The sequence below is a fragment of the Macaca nemestrina genome, chromosome 4 (genome assembly GCF_043159975.1).
Source record: "Macaca nemestrina isolate mMacNem1 chromosome 4, mMacNem.hap1, whole genome shotgun sequence".
NCBI lineage: Eukaryota > Metazoa > Chordata > Mammalia > Primates > Cercopithecidae > Macaca > Macaca nemestrina.
The window spans coordinates 155317404-155343927 of NC_092128.1; the positions used below are offsets into that span (position 1 = coordinate 155317404).

General features: G+C 52.1%; 1 protein-coding gene across 7 annotated transcripts in view; it reads left to right on the top strand.

Moving 5' to 3' along the window:
* Positions 1–26524, top strand: part of CHLSN (cholesin) — a 143008-nt gene that overhangs the window by 15716 nt on the left and 100768 nt on the right. For 2 of the 7 annotated variants that reach the window (XM_071095458.1, XM_071095456.1), the window contains exons 1-2: positions 1326–1474; positions 10532–10661. In XM_071095458.1, the coding sequence (XP_070951559.1) occupies positions 10533–10661 (129 nt within the window). In that variant the 5' untranslated portion in view covers positions 1326–1474; position 10532. Of the gene's footprint in view, positions 1–1325; positions 1475–2193; positions 2493–2718; positions 2862–10531; positions 10662–26524 lie in introns of those variants that run through there. The other 5 variants (XM_071095457.1, XM_071095455.1, XM_071095452.1 and 2 more) reach the window with 4 other exon arrangements.

The following is a 26524-nucleotide window of genomic DNA, read 5'->3' on the forward strand; positions in this document are numbered from 1 at the left end:
GGCAAGCCAGCTGTGGTGTTGTGAGCTTCCTTGTGGAGAGGCCCATGTACCAAGGAACTGAGGGTGGCCTGTGGGCAGCAGCCAGCAAGGCTGAGGCCCTTCTCCAGTGACCTTGGAGGACTGAGTCCTTACAATATCCATGGGTGTGAGCTTGTGAGTGGATCATTCCAGACAAGCTTTCAGATGAAACCACAGCCCTGGGAGACACCTTGACCACAACTTGCTGAAACCTTGAGGCAAAGGCACAGAGCTCAGCCACACCCACTTTCCTGACCCCGGATACCATGAGAAAATAAATGTTCTTTTAGGCTGCTAAATGTTGGGTTAATTTGTTATGCAGAAATAGGAAACAAATACAATCTTCTACCAGTAAGGAAGAGTGCACCTTCTTTGCTTGTCACCTTTGGATTCCTGAGGCAACAGTACATCATCCTTAATATGGCTGCGAAGCACTTAACTTACTGGGTGACTTGAAAGCGTGCTTTTTTTTTTTTTTTTCTTTTTTCTAGACGGGGTCTGGCTCTGTTGCCCAGGCTGGAGTGCAGTGGCTTGATCATAACTCACTCAACCTCCACCTCCTAGGCTCCAGCGATCCTCCCACCTCAGCGTCCGGAGTATCAGGAACTACAGGCACATACCACCACATCCGGCTAATTTTTATTTTTTTAATTAATTAATTAATTAATTTTTTTTTTTTTAAAGACAAGAGTCTCACTCTGTCGCCCAGGTTGGAGTGCAGTGGCACGATCTCGACTCACTGCAACCTCCACCTCTGGGCTCAAACGATTCTTCTGCCTCAGCCTCCGGGGTAGCTGGGATTACAGGCAGTTGCCACCACGCCTGGCTAATTTTTGTGTTTTTAGTAGAGACGGGGTTTCGTCATGTTGGCTAGGCGGGTCTGAACTCCTGAGCTCAAGCCTGCCTCGGCCTCCCAAAGTGCTGGGATCCCAGGCGTCAGCCACCGCGCCCTGACACAAGTATTATTATAAGAGTACCCACCCTGTATATTTTTTAGCACCTAGTTTGAGTCCTAGCCGTGTTGATCCCAATAGCCATAGCTCATCCATTTCGACTCCGAGTGGAGTTCCATGCCCTGGACCCTCGGCGGAGGCCTCATCCCGGGACGCCTGCCTGGCAGGGGCAGCTGCACCCCAGACCCCCCCAACGCTGCGGGGCCCAAACCTAGTCCTCTGCACGTGTTCCGGGCAGGGCGGGTTGCCTTGGCAACCAGCAGCTCTTCTAGCAATTCTAGGCCCCTAGAGATGGCGTCACTAGCCCGCGCCCGGGCCTGGACCCGCCCTCCGTGCTGCCGTCGCTTGCCATTAGCCGGCGGAGAGACGGACGCTGACCTCGTCCAATGGGAGGCTCCGCGCTCCTGAAGGCGGGACTAACGCTTACCTGGGGCGCGAGTCCCTGCCGGAAGCCGGCGTCCACGACGCAGCTGCTCAAGCTTGGGTGGGCGAAGTGGGCGCAGGTAGGAGAGTGGGGCTGCAGCGGGGTGGCCGGCGGGTCAGGGCGCCGAGGTGATCCAGAGCCCCGGGGCGGGCTCCCGCGGGGCTCCGCCCCGTCCACGTGGGTGCGCGGAGGCCTGGCGTGGCGCGATTGGGCGGCGGCCCTGGGGTCCCGGGTGCTGGAGAGGCTGGTGCGTCCGGTGCGGTCCCGCGCGGGCTCCGACACTGGCACCCCCTCTGGGTTAACTCAGTGCGGGCGGGAGGAAGGACGCCGCTGGCTCCTAGGTCTCAGGCTGTCAGCCCTCGCTGTGGCTCTGGTTTAATTGTCTTCCCCTGAAGACTCCCTGATTGCCTTCCGAGGCTTTCAGCTCCCACTTTCTCTCTTTTTTTATTTTTGAGTCAGTGTCTCGTTGTGTCACCCAGGCTGGAGTGCAGTGGCGTGATCATAGCTTACTGCGGCCTCCACCTCCTGGACTCAAGCTGTCCTCCCGCCTCATCCTGCCCAGCAGCTGGGACCACATGCGCGCGCCACCACACCCGGATAATTTTTTAAAATGTTTTTTGTAGAAACGGGGTCTCACTATGATACCCAGGGTGGTCTCGAATTCTTGGTCTCAAGCGATGGATCCTCCCGCCTCGGCCTCCGAAAGTGCTGGGATTACAGGAGTGAGCCATCAAGCCCGGCCTCACTTTCCATCATAAGCATGCTTTCCATTCCTTCCTTCCTTCCTTCCATCTTTCATTCGTTCGTTTTTAAAAAACGTTCATTGGGTTCCTCCTGCGCTGTTCGGGGCATTGGGCTACAGCTGTCAACAAGTGGAGACAAGTCTGTGATCTAGTGAACTTCCATTCTGGAGGGGAGAGACAGATGACCAAGGTGCACAGAGCAGGTGGTGATAAGTGCCGTGGAGAAGATGAGAACAGGGGGTTCGAGAGTGGAGAGGAAGCAGAAGGAGGAGTGAGGCACCAGAACATTCCATGCCGGGCAACAGCAGGGAGCCCAGTGTGGCTGCGGCCAATTTGGGAACAGAGAAAGAGGAGGTGAGGCCCAGAGATGCGGGGAGGGGCCAGGGCAGTGGTGTGGACCTTACCAACTGGCAAGGACCTTGACTTTCCCTTCAAGTGGAAGGGGACAGCTTGGGAAGTTTTTGAGTGGAGGTGACACACAATCTGATTTAGGGCTTTAAAAGCCATCGTGAGAGGTGGTGGCTTGGACCGGGTACCTACGGGATCATAAGGGAGTCACATTCTGGGTGTATTTCAGTGGTAAACCGACGGGAGGTGGTGGTAGGTTGGACGAGCGTGTGAGAAAGAGAGGAGTTGTGGATGGACCAAGGTTTTAAGCTTGAGCTACGACGTGAACCTCATCAGATGGATGTTTTTGGAGAGGATGAACACCGGGAAGCTCAGGTTTGTGGAGGGTGATCAGGGTATTGATTACAACTTCTTAAGTTTGAGATGATATGTGTGTAGATGACACATATAGGTACGTATGTATGGTTTTATATATATAGTTATGTATATACACAGTTTATACACACACACACACACACACATATATATATATATTTTTTTGAGACAGAGTCTCACTCTGTTGTCCAGGCTGGAGTGCAGTGGCGTGATCTCAGCTCACTGCAACCTCCACCTCTTGGGTTCAAACGAATCTCCTGCCTCAGCCTCCCAAGTAGCTGGAATTACAGGCATGCACCAGCACACCCAGCTATTTTTTGTATTTTCAGTAGAGACGGGGTTTCACCATGTCCCAGGCTGGTCTCCAACTCCTGACCTCAAGTGATCTCCCTGCCTCGGCCTCCCAAAATGCTGGGATTACAGGCGTGAGCCACTGTGCCTGGCCATACACATATATATATATATATATATATATATATATATATATATACGTGTGTGTGTGTGTATATGTATGTATGTATACATCTGTATAAACAGTGTAAACAGAGATCAGGAGTTCAGGTATGTACATGTATATATATGTCTAGGTACATGTATATGACCGCATATATGTTTAACTGTATACATGCACAGTTGAGTTGGCATGTAGTTCAAGGATAGGGTTAATAAGAGACCTGTAAAGAGAGGAAACACAGTCATCAGCATCTAGTTGTATTTGAAGCCACGTGACCAAATGGGATCACGAGGGAGTGAGGAGGCTTAGCACTAAGCCTGGGTCCTTCAGTGTTCAAGGACAGGCGATTAAGAGGTGGGAGCAAAAGCAGGAGTTGTGCTGTCTGTGCTGATGTCGGGTGAAAAATGCCTGTCAAGAGAGAAGGAAGGATCAACAGTCCAATGCTCTTAGGTCAGATAAATTGCATACTGAGAGTTGGCAATGGGATTTAGCCAGGTGGGTGTCATTGTGGCAAGGTGGTTGGGGCAAAAGCCTGATGGGATGGGGGGAGGAAAGGAGTCAGAGACAGGGCAGGTAGATGACTGTTTCTTTTCTCCCCTCCCCTCCCTTTCCTTTTTCTCTCTGTCTCTCTCTTTTTCTTTTTTTCTTTTCTTTTCTCTCCTCTTTCCTCTCATTCTGTTGCCTAGGCTAGAGTGCAGTGGCGCAATCTTGGCTCACTGTAACCTCCACCTCCCTGGTTCAAGTGCTTCCCCTGTCTCAGCCTCCCAAGTAGCTGGGACTGCAGGCACCCGCCACCACACCCAGCTAATTTTTGTTTATTTTTAGTTCAGACAGGATTTCACCATATTGGTCAGGCTGGTCTCGAACTCCTGACCTCAGGTGATCTGCCCGCCTTAGCCTCCCAAAGTGCTGGGATTACAGGTGTGAGCTACTGCACCCAGCCTTGCCTTTTTTTTTTTTTTTTTTTTTTTTTTTTAAAGAGACAGGGTCTCTCACCCTGTCACCCAGGCTGCAGTGTAGTGGCATGATCATGATTCGCTGCACCCTTGAACTCCTGGGCTGAAGTGATTCTCCTGCCTCAGCCTCCCAAGTAGCTGGGACTACAGGCGCGGGCCACTATGCCCAGCTAACTACAAAATATGTGTATTTTGGGGCCAGGTCTGGTGGCTCACACCTGTAATCCCAGCAGTTTGGAACGCCAAGGTTGGAGGATCGCTTGAGCCCAGGAGTTTGAGACCAGTCTGGGCAACATGATGAAACCCCATTCCTACAAAAAATACAAAAATTAGCTGGGCATGGTGGCGTACACCTGTAGTCCCAGCTGCTGCAGAGGCTGAGTTGGGAGGATCGCTTGAGCCTGGGCGGTTGAGGCTGCAGTGAGCTATGATCACGCCACTGCATTGCAGCCAAAATCTTTTTTGTAGTGACAGGGTTTCACTATATTGCAAGGCTGGGCATACGGCTTGATTTTTTGTAGGAAAAATATGGCACAAATTTGGTTCTCACAACAAACTTTATAGCAAACAATCTTTCTCCCATTTATTATTATTGTAAAGTAGCACGTGGGTGTTATATTTTTATTTAATTAATTAATTAATTAATTAATTTTTTGAGATGGTGTCTTGCTCTGTCGCCCAGACTGGAGTGTGGTGGCGCGATCTTGGCTCACTGAAACCTTCACCTCCCAGGTTCAAGTGATTCTCCTGCCTCCGCCTCCAGAGTAGCTGGGACTATAGGCACATGCTACCACGCCCGGCTAAGGTGTTACATTTTTAAATTTATGGTAAATAACTTGAGAGGGATTATAGTTTTTATTTTTCCCAGTATATCGAGGGGTTGTGGAACCATCACCACAATCTAATTTTAAAACTTTTTCCTTCTCCCACAAGAAATCCTGTAGCCCTTCGTGGTCACCCACTCTTCCCTCCGCTTGCCCTATCCCTAAATAATCTCTGATCTCCTTTCTGTCAGTATAATTTACATATCCTGAGCTTTTCACAGAAGTGGAATTTTGCAGTGCGGAGTCTCGGGGGTCTGGCTTCTCTCGCCCAGCACAGTGTCTTCTGGGTTCATCGTGTTGCGGCACGTGTCAGTGTCCCATTTCCTTTGGTGGCCGAATAGTATCCCCTGTGCGAATGCGCCACGTTTGGTTCCCCCTTCGTCCATGGATGCACAGACACGGAGGTTGTTTCGACTGCTTGGATATTAGGCACGTACTGCCGTGGACATCATTGTACGTTTTTATGGAGATGTGTTCGTTTCTCTTTGATTGGCATTTCCTAAATGGCCCATGATGCTGAGCTGCATTTCATGTGCCTGTTGGCCATTCGTGTATCTTTGGAGAGACGTCTCTTCAGATCCCTTCCCCATTTAAAAACCGGGTTATTTGTCTCCTATTGTTGAGTTGTTAGAGGTCTTTATATATTCTAGTTACTAGTGTCTTGTCAGATATGTGATTTGCAGGTATTTTTCTCCAATACTATGGGTGGTCTTTGTTTTTTTTTTTTTTTAATACAGGTTCTCACTTTGTTGTCCAGGCTGGGTTGTAGTGGCATAATCATGGCTTATTACAACCTCGACTTCCTGAGCTCAGATCCTCCTCCCACTTCAGCCTCCGAGGTAGCTGGGACTCCAGGTGTGCATCACCATGCCCAGCTAATTTTTTGTATTTTTTGTAGAGATGGAGCCTCACTGTGTTGCCCAGGCTGGTCTTGAACTCCTGGGCTCAAGCAGTCCTCCCACCTCCCAAAGTGCTGGGATTAGAGGCGTGAGCCACCGTGCCCGGCCTGGGTTTTCTTTTTGCTTTGTTTTGTGTAGAGATGCGGTCTTGCTGTGTGGTCGGGACTGGTCTGGAACTCCTGGCCTCAAGTGATCCTCCTGCTTCAGCCTCCCAAAGTGCTGGTATTACAGGCATGAGCCACCGCACCCAGCCTCTTTACTTTCTTGCTGGCATCCTTTGCAGCACAAAAGTTTTACATTTTGTTGTAGTCCAATTTATTTTCTTTTTCTTTTGCTGCCTGTTTTTGGTGGCATATGTGAGAGGCCATTGCCTAATCCAAGGTCATGAAGATTTACTCCTATGTTTTCTTCTATAATTTTATAGTTTTAGGTCTTCCATTTAGGACTTTGATCTATTTTGAGTTAGTTTTGTGTATGGTGTGAGGTAGGGCTCCAAATCAATTCTTTTATATGTTGGTAGCCAGTTGTCCTGGCACCATTTGTCTTTCTCACTGAATTGTCATGGCACTCTTATTGAAAATCAGTTGACAGTAAATGAAAGTAAACGTCATTTTCCATAACAAACATTCATTATCTCAAAGCTTGAGTCACTTTCCCTTAGAACTATTAAAATAAACTTTTCCATAATATGGAAAAGTCTTTTATCCCTTTTTAGCAAATAGACATAGTGATTAAGTTTTTAAGTGATAACTTACAGAATGAATATAGATTTGACTTAACTTTTATAGTAATGGGTATGTAAATATTTGCTGAACTTTTCTTATTTCTCTCACAAGGTAATTGGCTGGCATGGTCTTTTGTCTTTTCAGAACCCCTGTGCCAACAGTATCTCATTCTTCCAAGATTTCTTATTACACAGCTAATTGAAATCTGTAGCCTCTGGCTTCTGATGCTTTTTAAATTTAAGGCTCAATTAAAGAATAAGGGGCTTGGGGTTTTCTGATTCCGCAATAGGAATATTCTTTCAGTGTGCTGTTACCAGTGACAGCCCCAAGTGGGATGGAGGGAGCCCTTGTGCAGGCTCTGCCCTTTGGACGGGGCCTTTGCTCTTCAACTGTCTCCTTGGTTTCTGGCGTAACCTAGCATCCCAGGCCTGCCTTGACCTCCCCTGACTCTTTTTCACAGCTAGTGGTATTTAGACCACACCTGGGCTCTGGGTGGGCTCAGTGCTGCCAGGCCCTTTCCATGATGATCATCCTTTAACTGCCCCTCTCCTGTCACCTTTCCTGCTTTACTTTTTTTTTTTTTTAAACATAAGGTCTCATTCTTTTGCCCAGGCTGGAGTGCAGTGGTGCAATCATGGCTCACCGCAGCCTCGACCTCCTGGGCTTAAGCAATCCTCCCACCTCCACCTCCTGAGTAGCTGAGACCACAGGTGTGCATCACCAAGCATAGCCAATTTTTAAAAAATGTTTTGTAGACATGGAGCCTCGCTATGTTGCCCAGGCTGGTCTCAAACTCCTGGGCTCAAGCAGTCTGCTCACCTCAGCCTCCCAGAATGCTGGGATGACAGGCGTGAGCCACTGTGCCCAGCCTGTTTTAATTTTGGGGTGGGATTTGGCTTTCTTGGTGTTCCCTGGCTTACTGACGCGGTCCTTTGTGGGTGTGTGTCTGAGCTGTCTGGGCTGGAGGCCATGTGGTGAAGCAGCGTGCTGGTTGTTGAGTTCCTGTCTCTCAGCTCCCCAGCGCCTCTGTGGTACTCCCCCACCCCCACCCACTCGGGGGCCTATATAGCCTGGGGCTCTGCAGGACACTTTTCTGTTCTCAGCTCCTTTTAAGGCTCTACCCAGTAGGGGCAGCAGGGGAGACTGGGAGCTGGAGGGTGGGGAGGAGTGTAAGTAAGGAGGAGTGTGGGTGAGGGGGTAGCCCTGGGGAGGGTGGGGACGGAAGGGAGGGGTGGGGACAGGGACATGGGGTCGGGCGAGGGTTTCTTCTGCTCCTGCTGTCCCGTCTGAGCGAGCCCATGCAGGAGGCTTCGCTGCAGCAGCAGGTGTGGGCCGGGCTCCTGCTTCTCCCTCCTAGAAGCAGCCCGTTCCCTGCCCGCACCCCACCCCAGGTTCTTCCTTAGGTCCCAGCCACAGCCGCCAGTACCCCTCCATCAGGGACCCAGGGCCTGCTACCCCAGCCCCTCCAGCAGGCTCCCAGGTCTGGTGGCCTCAGCTGCCTCTTTCGGCTCCCTCTTAACACAGTCCACAAAGGACACGGGTTCTGCCATCCCTGGACTTCTCCGTCTTGGTGTGGTGTTCTAGAGACAGCTGTGCTGGAGAAAGGAGGCCTAACCACGTGCCCCTCGAATGCTGCATCCACCCTCGTATGTGGCCTGCTCCATGCTCCTTGGATGCTCAGAGGAGATCCCAGACTTAGGGTGGTCCTTGAGCCCCTCCACCAGAGGTGGCCAGGTGTCCTGTGATGGGCAGGGCTGGCACCCACAGCCCGGGTGGTGCCACAGCTTCCCTAGTTGATGGGGAGCACGAGTGAGCCCATGATAGGAGAAAGTGAAAACAATTCAAAATATTCAGTGATTAGAGAGCAGGCAGATTTTCACTTTTGGGAAATTATGATACTGTCACTGAAGATGGTATTTCTCTCAATCTTAAAAGCTTTGTGTTCATGTTCTGTTAGAAATATAGAATATATATGGCCGGGCGCGGTGGCTCAAGCCTGTAATCCCAGCACTTTGGGAGGCCGAGACGGGCGGATCACGAGGTCAGGAGATCGAGACCATCCTGGCTAACACGGTGAAACCCCGTCTCTACTAAAAAGTACAAAAAACTAGCCGGGCGAGGTGGCGAGCGCCTGTAGTCTCAGCTACTCGGGAGGCTGAGCCAGGAGAATGGCGTAAACCCGGGAGGCGGAGCTTGCAGTGAGCAGAGATCCGGCCACCGCACTCCAGCCTGGGTGACAGAGCGAGACTCCGTCTCAAAAAAAAAAAAAAAAAGAAATATAGAATATATAATCCATATATGATTGCAGCTATGTTAAATAAAAGCAGTCAGAAAAAAGACCGAATGGGGCCGGGCACGGCAGCGCACGGCAGTGGCCCCAGCGCTTGGAGAGGCCGAGGCAGAGGATGGCTTGAACCAAGGGGTGTAAGACCAGCTTGGGCAGCATAGCAAGACCCTGCCTCTACAAAAAATTTAAGTTAGCCAGGCATGGTGGCACACACCTGTGATTATAGCTACTCAGGAGGCTGAGGTGGGAGGATGGCTTGAGCCTGGGATTTTGAGGATGCAGTGATCCAAGATTGTGCCACCGCACTCCAGCCTGGGTGACAGGGTGAGATGACCCGAGATCGCACTGCTGCACTCCAGCCTGGGTGACAGGGTGGGATGACCTGAGATTGCACTGCCGCACTCCAGCCTGGGTGACAGAGTGAGATGACCTGAGATTGCACTGCCGCACTCCAGCCTGGGTGACAGAGTGAGATGACCTGAGATCGCACTGCCACACTCCAGCCTGGGTGACAGGGTGAGATGACGCGAGATTGTGTCACCGCATTCCAGTCCGGGTGACAGAGTGAGATGAGCCGAGATCGCACTGCCGCACTCCAGCCTGGGTGACAGGGTGAGATGAGCCGAGATCGCACTGCCGCACTCCAGCCTGGGTGACAGGGTGGATGACCCGAGATTGCACTGCCGCACTCCAGCCTGGGTGATAGTGAGATGAGCCGAGATTGTGTCACTGCACTCCAGCCCGGGTGACAGAGTGAGATGAGCCAAAATCCCACTGCCGCACTCCAGCCTGGGTGACAGGGTGAGATGAGCCGAGATCGCACTGCCACACTCCAGCCCGGGTGACAGAGTGAGATGAGCCAAGATCCCACTGCCGCACTCCAGTCCGGGTGACAGAGTGAGATGACCTGAGATTGCACTGCCGCACTCCAGCCTGGGTGACAGGGTGGGATGACCTGAGATCGCACTGCCGCACTCCAGCCCGGGTGACAGAGTGAGATGAGCCGAGATCGTACTGCCGCACTCCAGCCTGGGTGACAGGGTGGGATGAGCCGAGATCGCACTGCCACACTCCAGCCTGGGTGACAGAGTGAGATGAGCCGAGATTGTGTCACCGCACTCCAGCCCGGGTGACAGAGTGAGATGAGCCGAGATTGCACTGCCGCACTCCAGCCTGGGTGACAGGGTGGGATGAGCCGAGATCGCACTGCCGCACTCCAGCCTGGGTGACAGTGAGATGAGCTGAGATCGTGCCACCGCACCCCAGCCTGGGTGACAGGGTGAGACCCTGACTCAAAAAAAAAAAAAAAAAAAGACGGAAAGAAAATACACCAAAATGTCAAATTGGTTGCCATAGGTGATGAAATGTGGGGGTTTGAGTTTGTTTTAACTTTTATGTTTTCCGTATTTTCTGAAATACTTTTTTTAAAAAACGGGAGAGTGCCCTATTTCTTTTTATTTAAAAACCTTATATGAGCTAAGCCTTTTATTTCCTTATTTTCAGCAGTTTACTTTCTCTGTTGCAGGATGGCAAAACAGAAGAGAAAAGTTCCTGAAGTGACGGAGAAAAAGAACAAAAAGCTGAAGAAGGCCTCAGCAGAGGGGCCACTGCTGGGCCCTGAGGCCGTGCCAAGCGTCGATGGAGCCAGCTCCAAGGTAAGGCCGCCAGTGCTTCGCGGGCCCCGCCCTCTGGGATCCACCTGTTTTCTGATCTAGAGGGAGGGGGCGGCTCAGCCTGCTGGTCTCTGTGGAGCGGAGGCTGGAACAGATGCGGAGGCGTGGATGGGCTTGGTGCCTTCCAGAAGCAATTGTAGGACAAAAAAGGATTTTAGTAAATTTTGAGTTGGAACCCCATGATCGCCTTTTTTAGCCATCAGGACACTGCTGTTTTGGGTGCCGTGATGTGTAGGGGACTTGGTGGCGGCATGCAGGATGGTGAGGGGCCTGCAGCAGGCCTTTGGTTGTGCTCTGAGAAGGTGCGGGCGGCGGCTCCTCACCTGGACATGCGCAGGGGCGTGGCCTGAAGCCTGTGGTTAAAAACGCACATCTAGAAATGTTCACGTCGAATAACATGGTTATTGTCCGTATGAAAATCACCCGTTGGCCTCACTTTCTAAACTGTGCAGTGGATTATAAATAACGTTGAGATCTGAGTGTCCACCACCATTCACCTGAAGAGATACGTGAGCCATCTTCTCCTAAAGTTACGCATTTTTATTCCTCGTTTTCTTGAGACACAGTCTCGCTCTGTCACCCAGGCTGGAGGGCAGCATCACCCAGATCACCCAGGCTGGAGTGCAGTGGTGGGATCTTGGCTCAGTGCAACCTCCATCTCCTAGGTTCCAGCGATTCTCCTGCCTCAGCCCCACAAGTAGCCAGGATTACAGGTGCACACCACCGCACCCGACTAATTCTTTGTATATTTTATAGAGATGGGGTTTCACCATGTTGGCCAGGCTGGTCTTAACTCCCGACCTCAAGTGATCCACCCGCCTCGGCCTCCCAACATGCTGGAATTACAGTCGTGAGCCACCGCGCCTGGCCTGCATTTTTATTCTTTTTTTTTTTTTTTTCCTGAGACAGAGTCTCACTCTCTCACCCAGGCTGGCGTGAAGTGGTGCCATCTTGGCCCACTGCCAGCTCCGCCTCCTGGGTTCACGCCATTCTCCTGCCTCAGCCTCCCGAGTAGCTGGGACTACAGGCGCCCGCCACCACGCCTGGCTAATCTTTTTGTATTTTTACTAGAGACGGGGTTTCACTGTGTTAGCCAGGATGGTCTTGATCTCCTGACCTCATGATCCCACTGCCTCGGACTCCCAAAGTGCTGGGATTACAGGTGTGAGCCACCACGCCCAGCCCTGCATTTTTATTCTTGAAAGTATTTTGTTCTGTCCTGTATCATGTTTATCTTCCACAAAAAGATGCATATACATTTAAATTTGAAAATATAAAAAATTTTTTTACCCACCAAGTTCTGAGTGTTAAAATTTTTCTTCTACGTTGAGCTGTGTTTACCGTTAGTAGCATGCTGTTGATCAAAACAGCATAATCGATTAGGAATTTTCACAAATGATTCTACATAAAGTGAAATCCGATGAGGCATGCATTGCATCGTGGTCAGGGCCTTGTGACCCCGTGTCACCACCCCGCGAAGGGCAGGGCTTTCCGTGTCTCTGCGGTTGGTGCACTCACCTGTGGATCTGCGTGTCATTGTTAGAGAGAAAGCGGGTTTCCACGGGCTGTGTTCCTGTTCCCACGTCAGATTTCAGTGCCACGCAGCCTTGTTGACACAGATGAGTAAATAGGAACAAGAGTGTTGTTGTAGCTTTGTTGCTTAAGTCCTTAAACTTTGAGACCATTCTGTGGTTTGGTGCACATATTTTCAGAATTTATTTTAAAGATCGATCAGTAAGTGACAGCTAGACTGGGTCCCTGAGTTGTTCAAGGGCCCGGTGCCAACTGTTACATTTGTTCACTTCCCCAGGGTGACGCCAGGGTTCAAGCTCTGCTGTTGTTTAGTGCTGGAGGTCTCGTACCTGGGGCGATGTGCCATTGTGAGATGCGGGGTGGCAGGTGGCCCTGTTTTTCATGAAATGAGAAAAGGGCCGCTGTGCGGAGGGAGGTGGAAAGGGGGAGCCCATGCGGACCCTTCTTCAAAGCGGCTTCCAGCAGGAGGTGGGCACAGCTGGTGCTTGGAGGGGTCCCTGGGCTGCCCAGCCGCAGATGCCTGGGACAGTGGAGTGTGCCTGGTTGCTGGGTGTGGCCCAGCTCACTCTGGGATCCTGTCCAATGAGGCAGTGCTGAGCTCTCGGAAGGTGGTGTAAAATCACGTCCACCACGTCTGTGGCTGCAGGCGGCTCAGCAGGCGTGGGTGGAGGGGAGAAGTGGGGGTACGTGCCTAGAGGAGGTCCTGGCTATCTCAGAGGGTCGTCTCTCACTGCCACCCCCGAGGGGCGAGGGAAGCCAGATAGCACCCCCAGCACAGCCAGACAGCTTGTCCTGGGCTCTCTTTAGCGGAACGCCCCAAGGTCACCCGGAGGCCGAGGCCTGGCAGGTGCAGAGGTCCTATGGCTCCCATGCAGTGGGTCAGGAGGCAGCCCAGCATTCCACCTGAGCCTCGCCCTGAATTTCAGCTCCTCCTACTCCACGAGCTGTTGAATTCCTGTGTCCCCAGGCCGACTGCCTCTTATTCGCACCTTCTTCACAGCCTGAGGTCCAGTTGTGTGGGTGCTTTTTGGTTTCTGGGTTCCAGATGGACACTGGTTTCTCGAGAGCTGTTGGATCTTTTGTTCTGTGGTTCAGCCCAGTCCCGATTCCACAGAGCCTCAGGCACACAAGACTTTGGTGGGTATGGCATCACTCTGAACTTTTTGAGTTTAGTGAAGAGGCTTCTGACTCTCCCTTCTTGGTGAACCCTCCTCCTCCCTGATCCCCACACAGGCCGCTGGTCACTGGCAGGACCCCCACGACAGCTCGGCTTATGGTGACTGTGGGCAGAGGTTAAAACTCATACCCAAGTGAGGGGGTTGTGTCTGTCCTTTTGTTTAAGTTCAAGTAATTATTTTAAAGTATGTGATTCAAGTAATTGTTTTTCATTATTAAAATACGTGTTGATTAAAAGAAAGTTGGAAAGCAAGAGGGGAAAGAAGAAAGCCTTTGTTTCCTTCAGCTCCGCTTTGAGGGCTGGACTCTGCTGGTCTGGAACACGCGGCTGCCGGCAGAGTCACCACACTCGCACTTGGCTTTCCAGCCACTGGTGCGGAGTTGGTCTCAGGTCCGCCCAGCTGAGCATTGGGAAGCGACCTGGAGCCGGTTCCTTAGCCTTTGGAGGAGCTGGCAGCGGGAAAAGGGCCTGGGAAGCCAGGGAATGTGGTCTCGGTGGGGCCCCGTTCACCAAGCAGGGGTCGGCAGCCACGTTCCTTCTGAGGGAGCTGGTGGAAGGAGCTGCCTTCGGCTGGATTCTCTGCAAAGTGCATGCCCCTGTGGCCAGTTTCCAGGCTACTGGGAGGGTTTTCAGATGGGCCTCTGTGACTTCGTGTGGGGGCTTGGGGGCTCATGTTCTTGTGTGTCGGGAGCCAGTTTCCACATTAAAGGGGGTATCTCTGCTAATATGGATATTTCCTTGCTGACTCTCCCTGGTTCTCATGGGAAATTGTTAAAAAAAAAAAAAAAAAAAGGGTTTCAAGCTTTTTTTTGAAGCTGAACCTAAGTGCTTAGAAGGGTGGGTGGCTGGGCCTGGGGAGCAGCATTCCTGGGCTCCGGGGAGCTTGTGGAAAAGTACTGTGCTGGCTCCTCCCCTCCCCCAGTGGATCCTGGACGGACCTCCGGAATCCGCCATCGAGGACGGAGAAGCCTGTGTCCCCCCGTGGGCCATCATGTTGTCCTCCCGGCAGCGTCTGTCCAGGGAGCCTGCGGGTCAGCGGCCGCTCCCGGGGCCCCGTGCAGCCTCTTCCCACAGCATGAGTGCTCTGAGCTTGCGCCAGGATCGCCGCCATGTCCCCAAGTGACGGGACTTCATCGCCCCTTGGGGAGCGCTCCCTCAGCGTTCCAGTTCCCACTCAGGCCTGTGGGCTTGGCCCCGGGAAGCCGCCTGGGCCGGCTGCACTCCCTCTCCCAGGCTTCAGTCCCTGGTGCCTCTGTCTGGCACCAGCGAGGTTTGGCAGTTCCTTGGTCCTGGGCCCCAGGGCCTCAGGGTCTTGGCTCTGGGCGTTGTTTGCTGAGCTCACCATCCCAGAGGCCCCTGCTGGCCTGGAGTGCTGGGGAGGTGGGTGGCTTGTGGTGGCTGCGGCAGGAGGAACAGCTGCTCCCACGGGCCTGTCTCGTGTCTTGGTGACTGGGCTGTATGATTGCTCGCTGGTCTTAGAAGGGACTGGCACCTGCCGCTTCTGTCCTCCTCAGCTCTGCGGGCAGGAGGTTCTGCCGCTGGGGTTGGCGCCTTGGGCCTTTCCTCTTGTGGACCAGAGGGGTCCCAGGGTTTGCCCTGTCTGCTTCCTGTTTCGTAGCTAAGCCCTCCCCGGGGAGCTGGGGTTTAGGAGTTCTGTCTTCATGTTCCTTTAACCCTTCCAGGCCTGGTTTCCCACTTGAGCGGGTTGTGAGGATGAGGTTTCAAATGACACATGCCCTTTGGGGGGGACTGTGGGGCCCCGGCTGAGCTGGGCCTGCTGTCCAGCATCCCTTGGGGTCGGTGGACATGGAAGGAGGCGATGTGACTCGGCAGGTCTTTCTGTCTTTCGCCCTCCCCCTCCCTCTCCAGTCCCACTAAAGGGGACCCTTAGCTTCTCTGTTTCTGTCTGAAGCCATGGACCTGTATGCCAGGGAAGGGGGCATACGTGCAACCACCCCATGCAGAGCCAGCCGAATGGCTGCTGGTGTGGAGGCCCCTGTATGACCCGGCCGCTTCCCTGCTGCTGTCAGCGCCGTTTGGCTGCCTGGAGATTAAAGGTGGGCTCCCTCAGTCCAGTGTTGTCAGCAGAACCCCCCTGGCTTCCTCTGCCTCATAAGAATCCCTTATGTGTGCAACACTTTCTGTCCACGCAGGCATCTCAACAGCGATTCTTAGCAGCCTGGAGGTGCCGGGGCAGAGGCCTGGGTGCTGTGCTGGTTTCAGTCACCTGGCCGTGTGTCCTGGGGAAGAGACTCACCCCTGGTTTCTGACTCTGGTTACCTCATGGAGCCCACTAGCAGAGACCAGGATCCCTTCCTGTGGCTGGCTGCAAGCCAGCGGAGGCTCAGCCGAGGGCAGGGTCTGTGTGTCGAGGTGCCGTGTAAGGACCATCGGGGCTCAGACAAGGCCTTGGGTGGATGCAGCATGCTGCCCTGTGTGAGTGCAGTGACCTCGGGTAGGTGCAGCACACTGCCCTGTGTGAGTGCAGTGACCTCGGGTAGGTGCAGCACGCTGCCCTGTGTGAGTGCGGTGACCTCGGGTAGGTGCAGCACGCTGCCCTGTGTGAGTGCGGTGACCTCGGGTAGGTGCAGCACGCTGCCCTGTGTGAGTGCGGTGACCTCGGGTGTGTGCAGCACGCTGCCCTGTGTGAGTGCGGTGACCTCGGGTGTGTGCAGCACGCTGCCCTGTGTGAGTGCGGTGACCTCGGGTGTGTGCAGCACGCTGCCCTGTGTGAGTGCGGTGACCTCGGGTGTGTGCAGCACGCTGCCCTGTGTGAGTGTGGTGACCTCGGGTGGGTGCAGCACGCTGCCCTGAGTGCGGTGACCTAGGGTGGGTGCAGCACGCTGCCCTGTGTGAGTGCGGTGACCTCGGGTGGGTGCAGCACGCTGCCCTGTGTGAGTGCAGTGACCTCGGGTGTGTGCAGCACGCTGCCCTGTGTGAGTGCGGTGGGTGGGTGCAGCACGCTGCCCTGTGTGAGTGCAGTGGCTGCGGAAGGCTTCATGGGCCACAGTAAGCAGCTTGACCGTCCGGCTGTGGGGCCTGCACCTCACAGAACGCGGGGCGCAGGTAGTGGTCGACAGAAGAGAGCAGTGCTACTTGGCATGGACCAGTGTGTAGAAACTCTCAATTTGCTGCTTTTGTAATCTTGAAAATCAATGTGAATTACTTGAGCATGAAGCCCACAGCTTTATAAAACCATCAAATGAGGCCATGAACTTCATGGCCTTGAGAATTTGCTCTGAGCCAAAATACTTCAGACAAATGGTATTTTGCCCCAAGAAGCATAACCGCTCTGGCAGTGGGATTTTGTGTCTGAACTTGTGGGGCCGAGTGGTTGCTGGTGTCTGCGGAGGCTCCCTGGGAGCCCAAGTTGTTTTTCTCAGTGGAATTTCACCCGCCCCCGCCCACATTGTTTTTATTTTCTCCTGTCTGACTGCTGCATGCCGGGGGTCTGCCCGCTGAATTTTGAACTCATACATGTGCAGGGCTAAAAGGCAGGTGGAACCGGAACTGTCTTACGTGTGGGAAAACTGAGACCCCGATAACTCACATGGTCTCTCTCAGGCCCGCGTAGGTGGCAGGAGGCCAGCTCCCTCCTCCATCCCTGTCGGCCACGCTGCCCCCTGTGTCCATCCTTTTTTGTGGCTGAGTAATAGTCCATGGGCCGCCTGCTGGCCACACTGCCCCATGTCCATCCATTTTCAGGGCTGAGCTGCGTTGCCCCGTGTCCATCCGTTTTTGTGGCCGCACCACCCCGTGTCCATCCGTTTTTGTGGCCGCGCCGCCCCATGTCCATCCGTCTTTGTGGCCGCGCTGCCCCCTGTCCATCTGTTTTTGTGGCCGCGCTGCCCATGTCCATCCATTTTTGTGGCCGCGCTGCCCCATGTCCATCTGTTTTTGATCCGTTTTCAGGGTTGAGTAAAATAGTCCATGCACACTGCCCCGTGTCCATCCGTTTTTGTGGCTGTGCTGCCCCGTGTCTATCCGTTTTTGATCCGTTTTCAGGGCTGAGTGAAATAGTCCGTGGTGCGGAATGATCACAGATTCTCTCACCTGTTTACCAGAGTTTGGAGACTGAGTTGTTTCTAACTTGGGGCTGTTATGAATGTGCTGTTAACATTTGCATCTGCGTCTGTCTGTGCTTTCATTCCTAGGACCAGAATTGCTGGATCCTATAGTAAGTGTGTGGTTAATTTTTTGCGAAGATACTGGTTGGGCACGGTGGTTCATGCCTGTAATCTTAGCACTTTTGGGAGGCCGAGGCAGAAGGATTACTTGAGTTCAGGAGTTTGAGACCAGCCGGGGCAACATGGTGAAACCCCATCTGTACAAAAAATACAAAAATTAGCCAGGCATGGTGGTGCGCACCTGTAGTCTCAGCTACTAGGGAGGCGGAGATGGGAGAATCACCTGAGGCTGCAGTGAGCCAAGATTGCACCACTGCACTCCAGCCTGGGTGACAGAGTGAGACCCTGTCTCAAAAACAAAAACAAAAACAAAAACCCCAAAACATTGAACAAAAAAGAAGCATGAGGATCCTGGTGCCTGCACACCCTGGTTGACACGTGGTGCTGCTAGCTTCTTAATTTTGGCCACTCTTGTGGGTGTAGTCTCGTCATTCTGAGTGTGTGGTTTTAAAAAACAGCTTTTTATTGAGATATAGTTGATGTAAGGTCAGTTTTTTTTCTTTATGATTTCTGATTTTTCTTCCGAAAGAAGTGCTTATCTTTTATATTTTTTAGAACCAATTTAAATTTATGTTTTATGTGCGATAGGGATCTAACTTCTTTTGTTCTAAAAGAAAGATACACTTGCCTTAGAATCTTTTGTTGAGCATTCTATCCCCCCCCCTTTTTTTTTATGGAGTTTCACTCTTGTTACCCAGGTTGGAGTGCAGTGGCACCATCTTGGCTCACCACAACCTCCGCCTCCCGGGTTCAAGTGATTCTCCTCTCTCAGCCTCCCAAGGCTGGGATTACAGGCATGCACCACCACGCCCAGCTAATTTTGTATTTTTTTGTAGAAACAGGGTTTCGCCTTGTTGGCTGGGCTGGTCTTGAACTCCTGACCTCATGTGATCCGCCCTCCTTGGCCTCCCAAAAGTGCTGAGATCACAGGCATGAGCCACCGCGCCTGGCCGAGGGTTGGACTTTCTCCGCGTCCTCGCCAGCACTGTGATATGTGACCTTCTGATTCTAGATATCCTAGTGTGTCTGGGAAGTGGTATCTCCTTGTGGGTTTGATTGGCACCTCCCCAAGGCTAATGAGGGTGAGCATCTTTTCATGTGCTTATTGGTCACTTTTATATTTTCCTTGGAGAAATGTCTATTCAGACCCTTTGCCGCTGGGCACAGTGACTCACGCCTGTAATCCCAGCTCTTTAGGAGACTGAGGCAGGAGGATCACTTGAAGCCAGAGGTTTGAGACCAGCCTGGGCAACTTAGCAAGATCCTGTCTCTACAGAAAATTAAGAAGTTAGCTAGGCATGGTTACACATGCCTGTAGTCCCAGCTATTCGAGAGGCCGAGGTGGGAGGATTGCTTGAACCCAAGATTTTGAGGCTGCAGTGAGTTCTGATCTCCTGCACTCCAGCCTGGGTGACAGAGCAAGACCCCGTCCCCAAAAAACTAGGAAACAAAAAACCAACAAAACAAACCTTTCACCCACTTGAACCACAATGGTTATTTGTGTCTATTATTGAGTTGCGAGAGTTTTTACGAATTCCAGGTACAGTTCTTTTCTCGGACATGCGACTTGCAGGTATTTTCTCCCATTCTGTGGCTTCTCTTCTACTTTCTTGATGATGTCCTTTGAGGCACTGAAGTTTTCAGTTTTGATGAAGACCAGTTGATCTATTTTTCTTTTGTTGCCTGTGCTTTTGATGCCATATCTAAGAAGCGAGCCTCCTGCCTTGACCTCTGAAAGTGCTGGGATTACAGGCGTGAGTCACCACACCCGGCCCACAATAGCGTTTTTTTTTTTAAGAGTCGCATAGTATTCCATTATCTTGTTATACCATAATTTATTTAGTGAGGTCCTTACCACACTGTTTAATACTTGTTTTTTTTTTTTTTAAATATGCTTTAATATCTAGTAAAGTGAGTACCTTTTTCTTTTTTTTTTTTTTGGTAGAGATGGTGTCTCATTATCTTGCCCAGGCTGATCTCAAACTCCTGGGCTCAAGCGATTTTCCCTCCTCAAGCCTCCCAAAGTCCTGATATTACAGGTGTGAGCCACCTCGCCTGGCCGTAAAAACCTCTTTCTTCATTGTTTTTTCAGACAGTGTTCTTGGCCTTCTATTTGTATGAATTTTGGGATCAGCTTTTATATTCCACAAAATTTTTTTTGTGACTTATTGAGGTTGTCTTTTCTGTTATCCAGGGAAGTTTTATGGTTTTCTTTGGAAAGGTCTTGCTTGTTTGTTGTTAGGATTCTTGATACTTTTGAGTCTGTTTCCTCCTCTGGTGTGTCATAATGGTTACTGACAGTGTATTGGGAAGTTATAGATAGTTTGGATGTTGATCGTAGAGCTAACAACGATGCTGAGTTTTCTAATTCTGTTATTTCGTCAATGGATTCTCTTGGATCAGGTTTTTTAAGTAAGTGAAAATGTCTCTAGAGAATGGCAGGTGTGTCTCCACTTTGTGCTTACGCCATCTTTGTTTTTCTTCTAGCAACGGCTAGGACTTTTGAGCCAGTGTTGTATGATAGATGTGAGAATCTTTAATATGGCCATATAATTCACATTTTCCACAGCAGAACTACTTTTGTGTTTCTGGCATAACCCAGAAGCCTGGTGTTTTAATATTATTGCTGGGTAAGCGTTGTGCTGTGGTTTTCTTGTTTTGGTCTCAGTTGAATTCTGAAGGAAACCTTGTGTGGCTCTCCGGATGAGAAGATGGGCAGCATGTGACGCCGGCAGCATTCCTATAGCAGCAACGATGAGCTGCTTTTTTGTCTTTTTTTTTTTTTTTTTTTTTTGAGACAGAGTCTCGGTCTGTCGCCCAGGCTGGAGTGCAGTGGCCGGATCTCAGCTCACTGCAAGCTCTGCCTCCCGGGTTCACGCCATTCTCCTGCCTCAGCCTCCCGAGTAGCTGGGACTACAGGCGCCCGCCGCCTCGCCCGGCTAGTTTTTTGTATTTTTTAGTAGAGACGGGGTTTCACTGGGTTAGCCAGGATGGTCTCGATCTCCTGACCTCGTGATCCGCCGGTCTCGGCCTCCCAAAGTGCTGGGATTACAGGCTTGAGCCACCGCGCCCGGCCTTTTGTCTATTTTTGAATAAGCACTGGCCTGTGGTCCCAGCTTCTAGGGGGGCTGAGGTGGGAGGATCCCTTGAGCTCAGCAGGTCAGGGCCAGCCTGGGCAACGTAGCAAGCAAGACCTGGTCTCTAGAAAACAAAACAAAATGAAAAAGGCACGTTGGTGATGGAAGCGGTCCCTAGAGCTGTAGTGATGTCGTCGTCCTGCGTGGGCATCGGTGATGGAAGCCGGTCCGTAGAGCTGTAGTGATGTCATCATCCTGCGTGGAAAAGCCTGCCATGGGCACCGCTGCACTGCGGGCTAATTAGGAGAAGAATAGGGCATCGGTGAGCAACAAGAGGACATTTAACTTGAAATATAAAATTAGGATCTACATCGATGGGAAGTTGAGCCACCGAGAGGTTTGCACTTCTTCCTGAGCTGGGGCCTAGCTTCCCGCCAAAATACCTTGAGATGCCAGAAATAAAAGCGCACATAACACCGGATGCTTCGTTCCCGGGAGACAAGTTCCAGGGAGACAAGTTCGAGAAGAGCCCCAGAGCAGAGCATGGCCTCCTGCCGTCCAGGCCAAGTCCTGGAGCCCCTTTGCCCCTTGAAGGCTGCCATGGCTCAGAGTTTCTGCACTGCTCCTTGCCTGGGAGTCAGACCTGCCACCCATGGGGAGGAATTAAAGGCAGAGATGGTGACTTGGGAGGAGATGCGCTGTCGGAAAATCAGCTGTCTCAGAGGAGGTAGGGATTCTGTCCTTATAAGTGCTCGGACTGGGACGAGGTGGGTGTTGTAAGGATCGCCTGGGAAGGAGCCCTGTGGGGAGCAAGATGTGAAGTAGGTTACCTCTGAGTCCCTGCCCAGCGCTACCATCTGATTCCAGCTGTTCTGCTTCCTGTGGGGCGTGGTGACCCTCGAGCACCTCCTGATGCTTACGGAATCTTCTCAGTGTGGGTGGTCAAAGTGGGTCCGTGCCCCTGCCATATGGGTCGCACACCTGCTCCCAACAGGAAGAGCACAGGAGCAGCTGCTCCTGCCCGGGTGGTGTCTTCCGGGAGCGGGCACTCATGGCTTTCGGGGCATTGGTCGCTGGGGGACGGTGTGAAAACAGAGGACTGAGCAAGCCGGTGCCATCGGGGCGCTCACTCGCACTTCCTCTTAAAGCAAGTTTATGTTTAAAATAACGGTAGATTCATAGTGAATTTAAAAAGAAAAAAGTGTGAGGGGCCTGTGTGGCGTAGCTTCCCCGGGACATCAACGTGGGTGCATCGCACAGAGCTCGCCCAGAATCCACAGGTTGTATGTGTGGGTGTGTGCGTGTGCCCGTCAGCTTTTCCACGTGCATGGCTTTCTGTAACGACTGCTGCGGTGAAGATACAGGAGGCGCCTGTGCTGCGTGGCTCCTGGTCCGCTGCTTGACAGCCTCTCATTCATCCAAGGAGCAGCGAACGTTTGGGTCTCGTGGATAAAGCTCTGTAAATATGCCTTAGCATACGTTTCCATCGCTCTGGGGTAAGTGCCCAGGGCGTGGCCGTTGGGTTGCGTGGTGCACGCATGTTTAGATGTTTACGAAACCACTGCGCTTCTTCAGAGCAGCTGCGCCGTTTGGCGTCCCCACCGCGAGTGCAGCTGAGGCCGGACCCCGCACCCTCGTCGGCACATGGTGTCATTGCTTTTTCTTTTTAGCCACTTGGATCACAGCGCTCCTATTTGGAAGAGGACAGCCGATTAATGTCCTGAGAATTAGGAGAAGCAGAATTAAAGCTCTTTTGCTTTTCCAAGGCTCGTGATATGTGCTGTTGGCCCGATCGTTGCTGGAAGCTGCTAGGTGCCATGTCCCGGGGGACTTTCCTGGCTTTATATGGGGCCATCCGCGGTGTTCCTGCCTGAGGTGGCCTGTTCGCCCTATGTGGAGCCCTCCTGTGGTCTCTTTCTCCAGGAGCCTTTTGGGGATAGCTGTCCCAGCCACCTTGCTGAGCATCTCTCAGAGTGAGCAGGTGGAGGCTGGGCCACAGGGCAGGTGGGCTGTTAGCTGGCACTGGGCTCCCAGCCGGCCTCTCTCGTCTCTAAGCTGGGCTTTCGCAGCCTGCTGGTCAGATCTAAACAACTGCCGAGAAACTGGAGGCTCGCCAGCCTTCCTCACTGCCATGGAGATCTGACCATCCTCATTCTGGGCCAAAGAAAACAGGATCCACTTCCCCATATTCCAGAAAAGCCCACTGTTTCCATGTCAATGGAATTTCCATCTAATGTTGTCATTGCTGCTGTGATCAGCCCAGATGTTTGCCAGCACTGCTGCTTTGTGGTGAACAGAAAATAACTCAGCAAAATGTAATTTTAAAATAGTAATGTGTGTTATTTTTCCTAAGTTATACATGATTCATGTAAAATAAATTAGAAAATGCAAAAAAATTTACAGAAGAAACCAGAAAGACTGATTCTGCCGCCGTGAGACGACACTGCAGTTAACGTCCTGTAGCAGCTGCGTGTGCTGAGTATTTCTGCAGTGGGCGTGTTTGCTTTTCCATCCACAGCGAGTCCTCACTCACTGTCACCCGCCCTGAGGTCCTTAGAAACTGCCTTTTTTTTTTTTTTTTTTTTTTTTTGAGAGGGTCTCCCTCTGTCACCCAGGCTAAAGTGCAGTGGCGTGATCCTGGCTCACTGCAGCCTCAGCCTCCCTGGCTCAAGTGATCCTCCCACCTCAGCCTCCCAAGTAGCTGGGACCACAGTTGTGTGCACCACCATGCCCAGCTAAATTTTGTATTTTTTATAGGGACAGGGTCTTCCTATGTTGCCCAGGCTGGTCTTGAACTCCCAGGCTCAAGCAATCGTCTTGCCTTGGCCTCCCAGAGTGCTGGGATTTCAGGCATGAGCCGCTGCACCTGGCCAGAAACTGACTTTAAGCAAAACGACAAACAGCAGGCCCTTGAATAAAGATTGTTTTGTTCAACACCATTGTGTTATGCCGTGGATGAGAACAGTAGTTGGTTTCGTTTTTTGTCTTTCCCTTAAAGTCGCACTTTGAGAAAACCTTTGCCATCAAGATGGTTATGTGAGGCCTCAGCTGCAGCAGAGCACCTGCTACCCGACATCCACCCTGGGTGCTGTGATCCAGTAGGACAGGAAACAATGTCAGTTTGTGATTGCTTTATTTATTTTTTTATTTTAAATAGCAAAACATTTTAATCAATCAATTCTAAAAATAACAGAGGCATATTATATCTGGTCCACCTCCTCAAAAGTTTACTGCGGATTAGACAGGCAGACCGCAAAGTAGAGCCAGACATTAAAGGTTTTTTTCTTTTTTTTTTTTTTTGAGACGTAGTCTTGCTCTGTTGCCCAGGCTGGAGGGCAGTGGCGCGATCCCAGCTCGCTGCAGCCTCCATCTCCCGGGTTCAAGCAGTTCTCTGCCTCAGCCTCCCGAGTAGCTGGGATTACAGGCGTGTGCCATCACACCCGGCGTGATTGCTTTAATTTCAGCTTCTTAGATTACTGTTGATGGTCCTTTTCCACGTATATATTAGTCATTTGTTTTTGTTTTGTGAATTGCCTGTGTGTGGTTTTTTGTTTTTGTTTTTGTTTTAGCCACTTCTATTGTAATTTATCTTTTCTGTACTGATTTGCAAACACACTTCTTAAACTGAGAGCCCTTTATCTTTCCTTCATGTTTCAAATATTTTTCCAGTTGGGTTGTTTGTGTTTATAGCTTTTGCCCTACACAGATCGCGGCCTCCCACGCCCCACAGCTCTGTGGCCGCACAGGCCCCCCGAGGCCTGTGTCCCAGACTGCTCCCTTGGGATGCGGCCCCACGGTGGATCCCCGACCCCCCGACACCCGCTCCCGCTCTGCCCCACGGGAGCCATGGGAAGACGTGGCGGGAGGCGCGGGAAGAGTGCTCAGGCTGCCCGGGCAGCCGTGCCTTCCCTCCAGGGGCCCTTCCCAGCTTCCGTTAGACTTGGAGACCTGGGCCCGGGGGTGCCGGCTGGGGGAGATGGGTGAAGGGTCTTTCGTGGCGGGCTTTTCCTCTCGGAGGCGCACCACGAAGATGGAAGCCCTGCTCGGCATCCTTGTCGTGGGAGGATGTTCCTCCCTGATTTTCACAGTGGATTGTTTAGCTTTTCATGGTGTTGTGTGTGCTTTTATTTCTGGCATCTCAAGGTATTTTGGCGGGAAGCGAGGTCCTCTGTGTGGGGACCACGTGCCCTTGTTCTGCCAGAGCCGTTCCACAGACTGGGCCCTGACTCCGCTGGGCCAGTTCCCCCGTCTCCTGTGGGCACCCGCTGGCCTCTGTGCTTGGGGCAGATTTGTGTAGCCTCCGTGTCTGGGCGTGGGGGCCGGGAGAAGGTGCTGGCGTTGGTGCCCTCCCCTGCTGCCCTCCGGTTCGTTACTGAAGCCCTGGACCTGGCCCAGGCCGGTGAGCGGGTGCTGGCACTGGCATTTGTGGAGAGAGTGGACATAGAGAGTCTGCCTGTGGGGAGGTGAGGACGGAGGTGGTGGCCTGGTAGAGAGATGTCTTTGCTGGCATCTGGACCCAACGTCACCCGTGGCGCCGAGACCAGAGGCACATGGGAATCGGGAAGCTGTTCTGCCCCAGGGCCTGGTGGGCAGGAGGGGCTCCGCCACCCACGGAAGGGTGAGTGGGGAGGGCCTGGTGGGCGGGAGGGGCTCCGCAGCCCACAGAGGGGTGAGTGGGGAGGGCCTGGCGGGCGGGAGGGGCTCCGCCGCCCACGGAGGGGTGAGTGGGGAGGGCCTGGAGGGCGGGAAGGGCTGTGCTGCCCATGGAGGGGTGAGTGGGGTGGGCAAGTCCACCTGTTCCGCGTTCACACCTGCAGACTAAACTCACCGAACCCCAGGGTGTGGAGGTTTGGCATGCTGAGCTGCAAGTCAAATGGAGTGTTATACTGTAGACTTTATGAAAATCAGCAGTGAAAGTGTTTTTTATATGCTATTGGGAACCACCCAGGAATGGGGGTCCTCTATTAGGAACCACAAAGGAATAGGGGGCCTCGGGGGCACGCTGGATTCTCAGGGTGATCTTCAGGCCTGTAGTTTTCAGCTTGTAGGATTAGGACCACTTGAAGAGGCTTTTTTTTTTTTTTATTGGATTAAGGTATTTTAAAATTGTTTAAAACAAATACTTGCTTGTCATAAAAGTTTAGGTAATGAAGATATATAGAACTTCTGTCAATATGATGGATTGGTCAACATGGGAAATGGTCCCTTCTGCCTCAAACACATAAAAATACCAGAAGAGACTGGGTGTGGTGGCTCCAAGCAGTTTGGGAGGCTGTGGTGGGTGGATCACCTGAGGTCAGGAGTTTGAGACCAGCCTGGCCAACATGTTGAAACCCTGTCTCTACAAAAAATACAAAAATTAGCTGGGTGTGATGGTGGGCGCCTGTGATCCCAGCTACTCAGGAGGCTGAGGCAGGAGAATCTCTTGAACCCAGGAGGCAAAGGTTGCAGTGAGCCGAGATCGCGCCCACTGCACTCCAGCCTGGGCGACAGAATGAGACTCCGTCTCAAAAAAAAAAGCCTGGAAGAAACATCACAGCAGAATTTTCTAACATAGCTAATTCAAAAGCAAGTGGTAAAGAAGAGACCGAGCAGCCATACCAATGAGGGGAGTGGACACTGGATGGCCCCCAGAGGCGTCAAAGCAGGTGTACACGGTAGGGGCGGGTGTGCATTGGTGACACGGAAACTCGGGTGATCTCAGACACTCAAGCAGCAGAGAGTGGAACTAAACTGCCCTCCCAGGCAAGAGCCACTTTTCTTTAAAATGGGAGGTACAAAATCCTCTTAGCTGGCTGAGACACATGGCAGGGAAACTGGGGTGGATAGAAAGCCATCTGCTCAGAATCAGAACCCCAGGCAGATTTGCAC